General features: G+C 40.2%; 1 protein-coding gene across 2 annotated transcripts in view; it reads left to right on the top strand.

Moving 5' to 3' along the window:
• KIT (KIT proto-oncogene, receptor tyrosine kinase) overlaps window positions 1-14958 on the top strand; it is a 57415-nt gene extending 42457 nt beyond the window's left edge. Inside the window, exons 15-22 of one of the 2 annotated variants that reach the window (XM_056490150.1) lie at window positions 887-975; window positions 1328-1455; window positions 3906-4028; window positions 6589-6700; window positions 6794-6893; window positions 7531-7636; window positions 8753-8860; window positions 13013-14958. In XM_056490150.1, the coding sequence (XP_056346125.1) occupies window positions 887-975; window positions 1328-1455; window positions 3906-4028; window positions 6589-6700; window positions 6794-6893; window positions 7531-7636; window positions 8753-8860; window positions 13013-13075 (829 nt within the window). In that variant the 3' untranslated portion in view covers window positions 13076-14958. Of the gene's footprint in view, window positions 1-886; window positions 976-1327; window positions 1456-3905; window positions 4029-6588; window positions 6701-6793; window positions 6894-7530; window positions 7637-8752; window positions 10943-13012 lie in introns of those variants that run through there. The other variant, XM_056490151.1, reaches the window with a different exon arrangement.
• The last annotated feature ends 904 nt before the right edge of the window (window positions 14959-15862 follow it).

Genomic DNA, 15862 nt, shown 5'->3' with positions numbered 1-15862 from the left:
CTGTTCAGTGAAGGGATCTTGCTGTTTAAGCATGTTGAGTTACTGTAAATGGAGTTTACAAATTGCAAATTGAGTTATAAAGCAGAGTATTTGCAACATTCTCATGTTAGTATTTACTGCTGCTGCTGTGTCAGATGTGTTTTTGGTGGTAACTAAAGCTCTTGGTGATTTCATTGCTCCTTCCCATGTTATCTCTGTGGCTGCATTTATTGTTCTTAAACTAAGCAGATGTTTCAGGCTAAGGAAGTATATGAATTCTAATGGCAATGAAGTGAAAAATGCCAAAGTACATCCATCATTTCTAAAGGTGTCTAACTGTATATTTATAAACCAGATAGTATGAAAATCTGTACATTTGAATTATATATAGCAATAAGAAAATTTAAACTTAAAAGAATGTAGCAGATGGCTGTCCCAAGCCTCGGCTGATTTTTTGAAATACATCTGAATCCCCTGTGGAACTTGAGAATTTTTGAATTTAACATTTTTTACCATTTGTCTTCTGCATTTCAATTGCCAGTTGAGCTGCTGAAATATTCTGGTAGAAGTTGGCCTAAGCAGAAAAAGGAAGCACTAGCAGATCCTGTGAAACATCTGGCTGTTAATTTATAGAGAATGAAGTCTGTATAAACAGTATTCATGTGAATGGTTTTGTTTGGTCACCTGAGCCAAACTCCAAACTTTGAGCTGTACCATTAACTGTACCAACAAACCTCTCTTTCTGTACAGGCATTTCCTCATTTTTTTCACATACTCATGAATTTCCAATCAACTGATCATTTGTAAAGCAATTATTCAGAAGGTTGACCTGATGATGGCCTTTTGTTTGAGTAGCTTTTGAGACCTTTTTCACTAAACTGTTTCTTTTGTTCTGCTGCCTCTACAGTGATGTTGCCAATGAGTACATGGACATGAAACCAGGAGTGTCATATGCAGTCCCACCAAAGGCTGACAAAAAACGACCTGTGAAGTCTGGTGAGTTCAGTGACAAGGAATTCTGTTTGCTGATGGGAGTGCAGGAATATGGGCTTCACAGATTTGTTCAGTTTTAGCATATTTGTCTTTTGGGAATGGGGATACTTAAAACTCAGTAATTGATGTGAGAAGACTTGAAAAAGAACAATATGCTAAATGAGTGTCTTGTATTTCTTCACACTTAAATGGAGTATCAGGATTATTTTTTACTTTTTGGTGATGGGCTATTTATGTAATTCTAGACTGGTGCTTACTAAAATTACTGTTTTGTTTAATGTCAAAACAACTCTACATGATTTCTACATGATTGTACTTGCTTAACTCCAAAGCTGTTGTTGTTTATATTGTGTAGGATCCTACACTGATCAGGATGTTACCCTTTCCATGCCAGAGGATGATGAACTGGCTTTAGATGTGGAAGATCTGCTAAGCTTTTCTTACCAGGTGGCAAAGGGCATGAGCTTCCTTGCCTCCAAAAATGTAAGTTCAAAAATTTTCAGAGATTAACAGAATCAGTAGATTTTTTTTGTCACTTTCAGTGTTTTAATATGATCCATGTGATTAAATGCTGAATATTTCTATGTTCTGTTCAACAAGCACTACAAGCTGATAGGCTCCCTCTCATACCTGAAACTTTATCTGATGTTGGAGTTGTGTACTGTGCTTATTGGCCAAAAGTGATGTTTTATATCCTCTAAAACAGAAGTCAGTGCAAAGCAGTGCTATTGTGTATCCACTGTTGAGGATAGTAGAATCAGTGCAAAGGTATCTATTTGCATGAGTTCTAAACAACTTGCTCCTTCTTTCATGCAGAATAGTGCCTTAAGTGGGGGAGATACCACATTGTGTGCTGTTTCTTGTAAGCATGGCTTAATTCACAGGAGATGTCTTGATTTTTAATTTTCTGGAAAGATAAAATCAGCTGAGAGACCCACAAAAAAATCTGCATTGTCTACACTGAACATAATAGACATTCCTCTGGGTTTCATAGGCAATCTCTGGGTTTCAGGAGAGGTACTGCAAAACAGAAGGGGATTTATTTAAGTCTTAAGCACAGCATCTTCCTGTGGTTATTCTTATATTTCATTACAAAAATGCCATTTAACATATAAATATATAACTAAAGTAACACTACAGGTGCACCTTAAATAAAGTGCAAAACCAAACTTAGGCAATTCAAGGAAAGGAAGACAATCCTGGAGTCCTGTATTACTATTGGGAAATGTGTCTCAAACTCTGCTCTGAGGAAAGTGCACATTAAAACTTGCTTTTGCACTTGTTTGTTTTCTTCCACTGTTCCTTCTTCCAAACCAAACCGTAATTTTTTTCCCCTTCAGTTTATTTTTCATGTATCAACACATCCAAAACAGGCCTGACATGCAAACATATCATATTACAGATGATACACAGATTCACCACACTGCTGCATCCTTCTCTGTTGAGGACATCCAGTGCTTAGTACACTCATTCTGTATTTCTCTGTTTTCCTTAAGATTATCTCCCGGATCCACTGTGTATTATTCCTGGTGACTGTTTTTTTGTACTCCTTCCATTTTTGCAGACACAGTGGCATTAAATAGCAGTGAAGAATGTAGGATGGGAGGTAATGTGCAGTATTGCTTTGGCAGTGCCAGGTTAACACTTATATCACAGAATTAAATTGCAGTGCACTGATGTGTTACTGGTCCTCTTCAGTTGTTGTGTGTTGTTGTGTACTTACATTCTTTTGGCTCTGTCACAAGACAGAGCTTCCTCCCTTGGACAAAGTCTCTATTCAATGCAAAATGCACTAATTCTGGAGGAACAAGGCAGAGCATACTGACTCTTGGCTGTTCCTTTGCCTTATTGCTTCAGTGTTCTATGTCAGCTCTACATACACAATGCATCCTGCACTTTGCAAACAGAGGTGAATGACAGTCTGCCAGAACAGTGGAACTATTAAAAATCATTCCTTGTTCAAGCATGCTAAAGGGACAGAGATTAGGTTACTTGTGCAATCTGCAGTCACTTTCTCAGCTTGATTTTCATAATTTTTGATATAAAAGTTCTGTATTTCAAGAAAAAAGAAAAATTGAACTGTCTTCAGTTATTTTTTAGACAGCTATGGCCCACATGCTAAATACCATAGATAAAGCTGAAGCATAATACTCTCCTTTCGAGGTGAAAAAAAGAAATAATTTTGTGGGAGAGTCACCTCCATTCTCTAGCAAACGCACATGGGCTCCACAGTTTTATGTAAACAGCTGCTGGGAAATTCAGGCACCCTTCTGGAGCTGCAGTTACCAGCACATGACCACTTCTAAAGTAAAAACTGGAATATAAGGTGGTTAGGTCACTGTTGAAAGATACAGGCATGTGAGAATTTCCACTGCTTAAAAATACTTAAGTTCTCATAGGTACTTAATAATTCAGCTTTTCCAGAGGAGTATTTCTGGTATGGGATTCAGTTTCTGTGTTTGTGTGCTTTGAAGTTGTTATCATAATTTCCTCTATTTTCAGATTTTCAGCACTTTTCTATCAATGCCAATAGTTGCTTAATAGAATATTGGGAATATTTTGTAAACAAACCTGATTTTTCTTCTATTGGTCCTATATTAGAAAACAAGTGATAATTCTGATAAATCAGAAAAAAGTAATTAAATTTCAACTGAGAATATGAAATACTGGAAAATTCAATGACTGTGACTGGTATTTTCTAAAATAGATGCACAGACAACCTTATCAATGTGGATTGATGTAATTATTGTAAAGCTACAGCATCAGAATATTTATTCATCTGAGTAAGCTTATTAGCACATGGCTTCATTGTGATTTACAGCTTGCCTTAAAATGCATAGTACAGTAAGTTACATAGCTAAGTAAACATGTAACCAAGCAATAGCCTATTAGGGATATTATAAACTGGTTTTGTTTGTTTGTCTGTTATTTAGTGCATTCATAGGGATCTGGCTGCAAGAAATATTCTTCTAACTCATGGTCGAATTACAAAAATCTGTGACTTTGGCCTGGCAAGAGATATAAGGAATGACTCAAATTATGTGGTCAAAGGAAATGTAAGTATATATGATACTTTATACATCTGTTTTTAAAGTTAAGCAAGTTCCTATTGCCTTGATATACAAAGAAAAGTCTTTCTTAGTTAGGTGAAAATCTGGATTTTCCAGTTTGGGTGCATATATATCTATGTTGGCTAGGAGGGGAAATTTCTGGCATAGATGTGTGTGCTGACAAAATCCTTGGTTTATAATTTTTACACTGGAAAATATGTGCTCATACCTGAATGTATGTTGTAGTAGAAGAGATGTTTTTGCTGCACTAATATAATGTCCAGTCTTCTTCTTATACAATGAATGTACTCAAAGTTACTGCTCTGTAAGTAATTGCTAGTTTTGCTATGGAAATACTCTGGTATCCCAGTCCTAAATTTTGGAATTGCTTCTAAACTTTTTTCCTGGGCATTGCACTATTTGTCCATTATTTAAATAGTTTATTTTAAAAATATGTAAATAATCAGGGGTTTGCAGTTTATCCTTTCTGTAAGGGACCATTCAGACAATGAAAACTGAAGTGTGAATTTACTGATTAGAGCATCAATGGGAGGCAAAAACATGTTGGTTTTCTCTGATTCCATACAGGCATCCTAACCTCGTATGTGTAACAAACAGTTTTAGCTTGCAGCTATAATTCAAACCCTATATTTTGATAAGAAAAGTTTCAAACCTCCCATGTAGAAGAGCACCAATCTCAGGAGTACCTATTAAACCTCTGGAGGGGTACAAAGGAGCTTTGAAGTGGAGCAGATTACCTTGGCAGCACTTGCAGTGCTCTTTAAAGTGCCAGTGCAGTAAAAAGAGCCCTACTACAAAAGGAAATCGAATTTCTCTGTGGTTAAGCTGGAGAAATGTTTATGAAGCCTAGATGTTTTGCATCTCAAACTGATTAATGCTGCCTGGCTTAGTGTTTTAAGTCTGTGTCAGATAGGTGCAGCCAGGTGCTGCCTTCACAGTGTGTATGCTTGCACTCATGCTGTTTTTCAAAGGAGAAGGTCCCTGTTCAGCAAGGCAGCCCTTGTCCCCAGTTCAGCTGAGGGCTCCATGATCTTAGTGATGAGGGGCTGGTCATTACTAGGGCTTGCCAACACATGAACTGAAGCTTACCTCTCCTGGCTTTGGCATGATAAAGAGAGAAAATGCCACACCTGAGCATCTCTCACCAAAGGGGTTTGCCATTCAGTTTGTTCAGTATCTGACATAACTCTGCTGCTGTGCTGTCACTCAGCAGGCCTTGATGTCTCAGGTACTTACAGCATCCTTATTTTAGGCTGTGGGACAGACAGGTTTATTGGTTTTCTTCAAAACAATGTCAGTACCAGGCACTGTTGCCTAGAAGTTGAGGTTAGGGAGCAATAGGAGCTGAAATAATTCATGAATGGCTGCTTGACAAAACACTGAGTAGCGTTTAGTGTAACCAAACTGCTTTGAGACTCAGGGTCAGATCAAGATTGCCTGATCATAAAGGGTCCTAGGAGTAGGAAGTTTAGACCAGCAGCTTCCAAAGGGAAGTGTGCAACTGATTTTTTTTTCCCTGAGTTCACAGAATCCTAGAATGGTTTGGGTTGGAAGGGACCTTCTAAGATCAGCTAGTCCAACCCCCCTGCCACAGGCAAGGACATCTTTCATTAGATAGGTTGCTTAGAGTATTCAACCTAACCTTGAACATATCCAGTGATGGAAATGTTGCCCAGATGGAGTATCCACAACTTCTCTGGACTACCTGTTCCAGTGTCTCACCATCCTCATCATATTTTTTTAAATTTGTTTCCAGCCTAAATCCATGCCCTTTCAGTTTAAAACCACTGCTCCTTGTTCAGCCATCACAGGCCCCTGTAGAAGTCTCTTCCCATCTTTGTTATAAGTCCTCTTCATGTATTGAAAGGCCTCAATGAGGTGTCCCTTCTCCAAACAGAATAACTCCAGCTGTCACAAACTTTTTTTACATGAGACGTGTTCAAGCCCTCTGATCATTGGAAGAAAGAGGTCTGGTTTCTTCCAAAGCAGAACACAAGTTTGGGACATAGGCTTAACTGGCTCCTGCAATCAGACATGGAAAGGGCAAACCAGGGAGAGGAAGGTGGCAGCAAATGCAAAGGCTTCCTGTGTCCTTTCTTCTGCTCCAGTTAGCATTCATAAGGAATGTTTCTGTTCCCACACAAACTTATGAAAAATCACAGAATCATAGAGTTGTTCAGGTAGTAAAAGATCTTTGAGATCATTCACTCCAACTGCTAACCCAGCACTACCAAGTCCCCTAAACCATTGCTCTAAGCCATGCATCTACAGGTCTTTTAAATATGTCCAGGGATGGTGACTCCATCACTTCCCCAGGCAGCCTGTTCCAATGCTTGACAACCCTTTTGGTGAAGAATTTTTCGTAATATCCAATCCACATCTCCCCTGTCACAATTTAAGGCCATTTTCTGTGGTCCTATCACTGGATACTTCTTCATTTTAAAAGTATATAATGCACATAAAAAAGAGAACAAGTTGATTTTACCTTGTCAATTCTGTATGCCTTATGTCCACTGTCTTAATTCATTGCCTCCTTCCTGGAAAGGCTCGTCTTCCTGTGAAGTGGATGGCACCTGAAAGTATTTTCAATTGTGTCTACACCTTTGAGAGTGATGTCTGGTCTTATGGGATACTGCTTTGGGAGCTCTTTTCTTTAGGTAAGCTCCTTCAAGGTCTGTACTTCATATCTGTTTTGTTTTGGGGCTTACTGTAGATGCAGAAATCATGCTGCTTACCTGCTCTCTCGACAGGAAGCAGCCCTTATCCAGGGATACCCGTGGACTCAAAGTTCTATAAAATGATCAAAGAGGGATACAGGATGTTCAGCCCTGAGTGTGCACCACCTGAAATGTAAGTGAGCAGCCAGCACCTCCAATTATCCAAACATCAGTAAAGATCCAAAGGAAGGGAGTTTGTATTCTTGCACTAAGGCTCATTGCACTGCCCCATTGTCATTTTTTAAAGCTCTTTTCATGTTTTAAATAATTCATGTACTCTGACTAGCAGAATACACGCCTGTGTTGTTACAAGCAATGAAATACTCTCATGCCTTGTGCCATCTGATCACTTTGTCATGGCACCTGCTCTCTGTCAATAAATTATTGACAGATCACAGAACATAATTAAACATTTTTACTTCAGATAAAGAAGTCAGTGAGATGTATCACCAGACTGTAGAGCATCTGCATTTGTGCTGTACTTCTTGACAGCAAGAGGATTGGTTGCTGATCTTCTTTATGAGACATTCCTAATTCACTGTTTTGTAAATGGATTGGCATTTAACAAGCTGTCAAAGAATACTGTGTCCAGAGCCTTCTATTAGTAGTGAGTTCTCTGTTGTCACAAACACAGGTGTTAGCAGCACCATTCCTGTTCTTAAAGTGAATTAAAGAAGATGCAACACTTCCGTTTTCAAATAATAATGCAGGAGAGATAATAACTCTAAGGATTTCTTTATGAGCAGTACTTAATTTTGGTATCTTTACAGGTATGACATAATGAAGAGTTGCTGGGATGCTGATCCTTTACAGAGACCCACATTTAAACAAATTGTACAAATGATAGAGCAGCAGCTTTCAGATAATGCCCCCCGGGTAAGTCGTGGGTTAAGCAGTTTCAAGCAAGATGTTGCACTAGAGCAGTGAGATGCAAAGAGCCCAGGCACTGCATTTCTGGTATTACTGATGTAGCTTTGCAGCATCAGTCTGGGTAGTAGGAAAGATGTTTGGGCTATTCCATTAGACAGTGGTTATCTAAACCCATACCCAAAATTTACTAGCTCAAGAACATTTTTTGCATTACTGATGTTTCTCGCTCACAGTAGACCTGTCACAACTATTTTGGTGTTACCAAATGCAATGGTACTGCACAAAATTCATCTTATCCTAAACTATGAAAAATTCTGTTAACCAGGGAAACATTTCAGAAAGTAGGTATAATTAAATTTTATTAGGAAAGCTATTGGATGAAGGGGTAGAACCTTTGGTGCTCTTCTGTATCTTCTCACTTGCCTCTTCTAATACCATTTACATCACCTTGGAGTGTGTTGTGACAAATTGTATGTGCTGCTCTTTCAGTCATTCCATAGTGAAAGTTCATTCTGAGCAGGCAACTGGACAAAACAATCCAAAGGAAAACTGGAGGCACTTCCTAAACTTGGATTTTCTCTGTCTATAACTTTGTGTGTTACTAGGGTTTACAAAAATACGTTTAAACCTGATTTAAAAATAAAGCTTCCTTTTACATTCTGGGTGCCTTGTTTGGGCAGGGAGTACATGGCTTCCTGACAATTTGAGAAAAGAGGAAACTGAAAGCTGCTGGTGTTCAATTGCATCCTGTAGCATATTTTTGGCAGGTGCAGGCATTACTAAAACAAAAGCAAGAATCTGAAGGAATTATTAGTGAGGTTTCTGGGGGAGCTTAGTAATAACCTGAGCTATATGTATTTTTTTTTAGCTCAGCTGAAATTTTGCATGCATTTGGAAGCTACAGTGTTTTTAGTAACTGAGACTGAGCTTCATGGTTCTTTAGAATAGCAGTTAAGCCCAAGACCTTTTGAAACTGTTTTGATTTGCAAAGAAGCTCCTGAGCTGGAACCCTTCCACAGCAGTGTAGTACTCAGTGGGAAAAGGCTAAGAAAGGAATGCTCTCCAAGAATGTGTGAAGGGAGCAGTCTGCAAAGTACTGACACCAGTCTTTGGCTCCTGCAGGTTTATGCCAACTTCTCAAGCCCACCTTCCAGTCAAGGCAATGCTCCAGATCACTCGGTGAGGATCAACTCCGTGGGCAGCAGTGCTTCATCTACTCAGCCTCTCCTGGTACGCGAAGATGTTTGAGTGGCTTGTGGAGAAGAGATCACATGTGTTAGCTGTTTGTATTGTGCAGGGGCTGAGAGAGGGACCACTTCAATAATTTCTCTTTCTTTTACTCACTACTACCCACTGTGTAGCTGAAACGTTGTTGTAATACTGTCCTTTACCATGCACTGTTATACATAAACTTAATCTGCTGAGCACGGTTACAGGCATCATTGCAGTGTTAATTGAAGCTGTATATATTTTGCTATATTGTGTGTATTTGCAGTAGAGAGCCAGATGTGAAGGAAAAAAAAAGAAAACAACCGACAAAAGAAATCCTAAGCCAGGGTGTGGAATTAGATGACTGTAGATCAAACCAAATCTGCAGTGATTCTTCTCTGGATCTGTGCCTGGAATGCATACAGTCATTTTCTAGTTAATCTTGTTTTTCTGAATTTAGAAAGTAAGTATAAAGTTAATGGTTTTGTAAAGCCCTTTCCACATCCAGGCAAGCCTGAGTGGCTTTCCCAGGTTGGAAGCCAATGAGGGTCTGTATTTACCTGGGAAAAAGAGGTGAAGGAACCAAGACCCTTCCAAAGTTTCTCTGCACAGCTGGAAACCCTCCTGAGAGCTCTGGGGTTTAAACCAGAGAAGAAGGGAGGAAGAGCATGGATTTTCATTGTTATTTCCCACCTGTGCTGTCACCCTTGCAGAGCAGTTGCACGGTTTCCATGGATATATGCACTGCTTCTTCCCACCTGTGCATTCCCTGACAGGATGAAGCTGCCCATTGCTGGGTCTCACTCCAAAGCCTCTGACTTTGACATTTGTTTTGCTAATAGTTGCATCTAAAGGTGTTCACCAGAGATAGGTGGGCCCTGCCAAGCTGGTCAAAAAAGAGGAGGAAAGCTGCTTCCAGCAAACTGTGTCTGGAGAAGAGGCCGTTTAACAAGTCATCTTATCTAAGGGAGAGCAGAGAAAAATAATGCTCTTCTGGGGGCCCTTTCTTTATCTTGTCCTACCCAAGTGAATCTTTCCCACAGGCAGTCTTGGATAGTGCTAACTGGAAAGGGCTATTTTCCTTCACCCAAGTTGTTTCTGTGACAACAAAGAAGAGTCTAACTGAGAAGTGCCAAATTTATAAATGGCATAAAAGAAAGAATCCTTTCATTCTTCTTTGACAGATGTGAAGCTTTGGGGTCAGCATCTGTTGAGCCCAGGGTTGTGCTTAAAAGTGTTTTCTAACCCCTTTTCTTCCCACCAGGAGCACTGCTGGTTCTTTTCTTCCTTTGTTTCTGACCCCTAAAAATAAGTCAAGGCATTGAAAGAAGCATTTCTCAGAGGCAGAGTACTACTTGAGTACCTATTTATTTACAATGCACTTAAGCACTCTGTAACTTTTACTTCACCGGCATTTTGGTTGAGTTTACATGCAATTCAAATGTGTAACTAACTGCCCAAATACAAGGTAACTGTAAATACACACACTGGTAGTACATTTTGGGTTACATTGAATACCATGCTCCTTCCGTGACTGTGCATTTGGTTTATTGCTACAGGACTCCGCCTTTCAGAGTTAAATAAAAAATTAGCCATTTGCACTGAACTTACTTAGGCTGTTGCACCTTTCCAAAGTTAGCCATTTGTTTGGATGCACTCTAATGCATACTAGTTGTTGAGCATTTTCAGTTTAATGCTATAAAAGCTCTTTTGTAACGTGTTGGCTTTTGGAGCAACTGTAGACAAACTAGTTGTTATAGATGTCTCGGTACTTTACAGACACTTAGCTGAAAGAGGTTTGGGTTTTTTCGTTCTTGAAATTTATATTTTTATAATTTGGGGGGGGGTTGAAACTTATTTTGCCATGGCTTGGTGTTTTGAATGGGTTTATGCATTTGTTTTTGTAAATATGGAAATGTAGCAATAATGTCCTTTTGACTATTCTCAGTCCTTGAGTCTCAAAAATATTTTTTTATATATATATATGCAAAAACTATATGTATAAATATGTAAGTGTTTGAAAGTTTATGAAACACTTATGGATATGTTGCTCAGTTGTAGAATTGCAGTTAAGAAAAGTTCAAATAAATCTGTAAATATATATTCAAATGCTACCAATGTGTATTACATTAAGACAGAATATTTTAATGTAAGTTTCATTAATTTTATTAATTTCATGAATAGATTCCGTGGTGGAAGCAAAATCTCAGAGTCTGGCCACACACAGGTCAAGTCTGGCATCCTGAAACACTTCTGAAAATTCATGCTAAAAAATTCTATTTGCTGTTTAAGTTCTTTACCTGTGAATATGTGGAACAAAGACTGGAAAATTTCAGTGCAGCTTTGTTCTGGGAGAAAATTACAGTTAGAAGATAGATTTTGTAGACTGCTTGTGCAGTCTGTATGTCATGAATAGTATTTAAAATGAGGATGTCTCGGTATTGCTAAGGAAATGGTTGCAGAGGCAGTTGGAGCCACTCAAAGCTGCAGTGATGGTGAATATTCTCCCATCCTAAAAAAAATGTATGTGCTCTTGGCCCCTCTTTCAGGCTGGCACAGGAGCTTCTGATGGACTGGAGGAGTGCAGCCCTGCTGGGAGGCAGCAGCAGATACCTGGGGCTGCTGCATGGCAGGGGGGTCATGAAAGGAAAGCTGCCCTTGCTTGAGCAGAACTCTGTGTCTTAGTGGGACACCCTCTGATGTAGTTACTCCAGGTTTGAAATCTCTGACTCCCCTGCTCACTCTTGTTCTGTGCTGCCTAAGAGTTTGCCTGGTTGGTATGATTAAATGGTAGTTATAGAGCCTTATAAGTCTCTAGAATTACCCTACTAAAACCCCTACTAAATTCCAAGAGAGACAGACTCAACTGTTTTAGTCCTTAAACATTGCTGTTCTCTCAGCAGACCACCTTGAAAAGCTCCCCTCCTTCAGCTCCCTTTGTAAGACAGCTTCCTTTTTTTTGCTTTTTTCAAACACAGGTCTTCGGTTTGCCAGTTAAAACTAATTAAGGAAATTATAATCTAGTTTTGTCAGGAGCCACGAGGAACAAGCTTTGTTACAACTGGCCTTGTTACTGTTTTTAATAATACTTCAGAGGATACCAAGATGGTGTCTGACATTAAACCATTTTTTTCCTATCTTGTCCACCCCCACATTCAAGCAGAGTAGAGTTCATACTGAGGGATTTCTGCAGCTGAATTGTACAAATAATTTGATATCCTTATTTAGCATAGCCAAAGGAGCTATTTTATGTATTTATTTAGTTAGCACATCATTAATTTTATTTTCCTGAAGTGTTTCCCATTCTCAAACACCCTAGGATATTGCATCTCTGTTTTCTGGAAAAAATCTTGCTCCTATTCTCTTAGTACAAGGCTTGCAGTGATAACCACCTCCATTCCTGCCCATGGTCAAACAGCCCATTTCCTTCTGAATTATTTTATTGTGTCAGTTCTAAGCATTAGCTTTCATGGAAAAGAGCATATTGACATTTAATGTCTGTTTTGTCTGCCCTTCAAAGCATTATTGTATGCAGCTATAAAGAGCAACCAGCACCATGTTAGCAGCATGGACCAGCTGGTCTGTGGATCATCATGGACCAAGTTCTGAAGGGAGAGTGCAGAAGAGTGGCTCAGGCTCTTCACACTGGTGTCCAGTGTCAGGACCAGAGGCACTGGGCACAAATGGAAATATGTAACACCTTTTTTTATTGTAAGGGTGGCTAAACACTGGATTGTCCCAGAGATTGTGAGGTCTCTGTGCTTGGAGATAATCGAAACCCATGTGGACATGGCCTGGACAATGGGCTTTAGGGTCCCTCCTTAAGCAGGGGAGTTGGGCCTCATGACCTGCCCTCCAGCCTCAAACCTTCTGTGATTTTGCAGTCAGCCAAGGGCACTTTGGAGAATCTGAGCTGTAACAGGCACTTGGCCAGAAGCAGAAAAGAAAATCCCCTACCTTATGCTGAACATTAGAGTGACTTATCCTCTGTTCCCTTTACTAGCTAGAAATGAAAATACAGGCTCTGTGGGAGGGAAGAGATCATGGAAACACTAAGGGTATACATGGAGTTAGTGATCAGTATCATATGCATCACCACCACTTCTTTTTTTTTTTGTTTTGTTTTGTTTTGTTTTGTTTTGTTTTGTTTCTGGTTCTTTACATCTCTCCAAGGTCTTTGGGAAGGCAAATGGAGACACAGTGTTCCTGGGCCAAGTCACCAGGAAATGGGAATGACCATTCACACCCTGGACCAAAATGTTCACACTGATCATTGGAGAAGCTGGACAGCATCATCCTTAATTCTGGTGTGTTGTAGGCTGAAACCCAGAGAGTGAAATGTTTCCCTCTTCCTCTGTATGGATTAGGGAACTTCTATTTGTCCTGTAGGGAGGTCTGAGTCTCAATAGAGGAGAAGGAACAGTTGCACAGACTTTCTAGCTTCTGGTTTAGAATCTAAGTTGTAACAAAAATGTGATAATCTACTCTGTAGATTATCTGTGGCTTCCAGAAACTTCTGTAACTATGAGTAAAGGTTAAATATGACCTTCAATTGCCAAGTTTCCTGCACACTAATTTCTTAGAAGATTATGCTGTAACTAGTAATTTTGTGTCCAGAAATTGCTCTGAAGCTATGTTTCCTGAAAGATTGTCCATATTTCTTAAATTGATTATCATTCACTCTTCTGGTGAGGATCATTATCTGTCAGTTGCCAGCCAGGCAGCAGAGATTATTTACTAGCAGCAGTAGCTCCAGTCACTCAATTTTTCTGTCTGTGCCCAGAAATCATTCTAGCTAGGTTGTGACAGGCAGCAGAAGCCAGTGCACCCCAAAGGACCCCTGGCTCTGAGTGAGCTCCCCACTGAGCACTGTCAGCAATCAGATAGGGCTTTGCATGGCACATTTAGCCTTATCCACCCATCAGGTCCCCACATGGGAGGCACAGCATGTAGCTTCCCTTACAGACCAGCAAACACCAGTGTGTAGCACAAGTTACCACCAGGATTTTCTCCAGCTGCACAAAGTGCAAAATGTGTATGTTTTGAGATGTAGGAGTGCCAGTGGCTGGCTGCTCTTCTGTGAATTATACTGCACGTGTTTTTGACTGGGCAGGGGCCTTGCTCTTAATGTGTGGCTATGAGTGGAGCTGGTATTGCTAAGCTGGTGACCATCAGAATCCTTCTCTGTGGCCTAAAGGGTGCCAGCTCAGAGGGAGATGCTCTGCTCCCCTCCAGGGGTTACCCAGCAACAGAGCCTTCTGTGCATGTGCTGTCCCTGCCAAGGCATGTGTGCTTATGGTGCTTTTCCATTCCAGAATCAAATAGCAGATTCATAACCCACAGTTCAAGAAATGAAACTAAACAATGTTGAAGCATTAATAATTTAAAATTAAATCAGTTCCTCACAGCAGTGCAATAAAAAAGGGCAATTTCAACCTCACAGATGCTGTTTTTGGCATTTTCTCTTTTGAGTTAAAATAGCAAAGCTGATTCAAACTTATGAAATGGAAGCGTATTTGTATTTTCCCCTTTGGCCATTTTTCATTCAAAAGCTGTTTGCATTTTTCTTCTTTTGCTAGGACTGAACACTAGCTAGTTACTTCCAGAAATTAGCACTATTTGAGATTTCCCACATTCTTGTGTAACTTATTTTGGGTTTTAAGTCACTCTGGTCAATAGGATGTCTCTGAGCCAAAGGACCCAGGGAAGGACTTGGACTAGAAACAACAGATCAAAAGTGGCAAATGCTGTATCAAAAGCATTAAGTAGTTGTACAGTCCCTGCTGTCTGAGGTCAGCCTGGAGTTGCTGCATTGCTAAGAGAAGCAGAATCCTGTCAAGCCTCTTGGGCTGGGTACCAGCACATGGGCAAGCCTGGCTGCAGAGGAAGAAATATTGGCTTTATCCCTTCAGAAGTCAGCCTGGAAAGGTTTCCTCTCTAATCGTGGTGTTTGCAAAGCTTCTTTTTTGAGGGAAGAGGGAGAAATTCCTTGTGTAATACATTTCAGCTGTTTAATCTGAAAACACACATTAAAAAGGTAGTGGTGGGGAATTAAGTGTATTTCACAATACCTTCTCTTTTAATAATGAAAATAAATGTTTGTAGAACATGTTTGTCAGCATCCTTCGAACTATATTGATGAAATAAATTAAGCAGGATAAAATCAGCTAGCTTCACTACAAGTACTTATCTAAATTTTCAAGTTTTATTTTTTCCTTTCAGAGCTTCTAGCATTTTGGGGCATGGAGAAAATATTAAAATACAGGCAGTACTGATAACCCCTCCTTCTCCAGGAAATTAATAGAAAACAAGGACTATAATTACCTTTCAGAAATTTATTGTTAAACTGGAGACTTCAGAGGCCTGGGGCAATACCAGGGAGTACCTGAGCCTGGTGATGGGGAGTTGCCATTCAGAGCACTGGGTTACAGGGAGGCTCCTGCAGGAGCCAGAGGCCATGGCTGAGCAGTGCCTTGCTGCATCCCCTCCAGCCATTGACTGCCAGCTCCTGAGAGATTTCCTAGCATTCCTCACACCCCTTGGAATGGCAGCAGCTGCTTTGAGTTTCACATGTAAGGTTGCGGGAAAAAGAACCAAGCTGATTTGATTTTGGTCATTTGAGTGACCGAAAAAACAAAGCAATTTTTTTTAATCAAAAAAACATTCTTTCAAGGTTCCTCCACTGACTGCAAGTAGTGTTGCACTGCCTGCAGTCTGCTGTGTGGCTCCTTCTGGGAGGCACCAGCAGGACCAAGGCAGCAAGAGCAGTGGGGTTCCAAGGGGATGAGCATCCCCACCAGCACTCACCAGACAGCTTCTCTGTGGAGCCACATATGGCACCTCTAGGGTCAAGAACAACATCTGCACTGCATCTCATTTGGTGGCAAAGAAGCCACCAGCACTTGACAGGGGGCAGGAATTTCTCTGGCACTGAGAGGAGTTAACCCAGAGGATTTGCATCCCAGGTAGTCTCTGCTACTCTGTCAGTTAATCCCAGCAGGAAGCATATTATCTACTTCTTTA

The sequence above is a fragment of the Oenanthe melanoleuca genome, chromosome 4, assembly GCF_029582105.1.
Source record: "Oenanthe melanoleuca isolate GR-GAL-2019-014 chromosome 4, OMel1.0, whole genome shotgun sequence".
NCBI lineage: Eukaryota > Metazoa > Chordata > Aves > Passeriformes > Muscicapidae > Oenanthe > Oenanthe melanoleuca.
The sequence above is the reverse complement of the archived record's forward strand: the minus strand, read 5'-3'. Positions and strand labels throughout refer to the sequence as shown.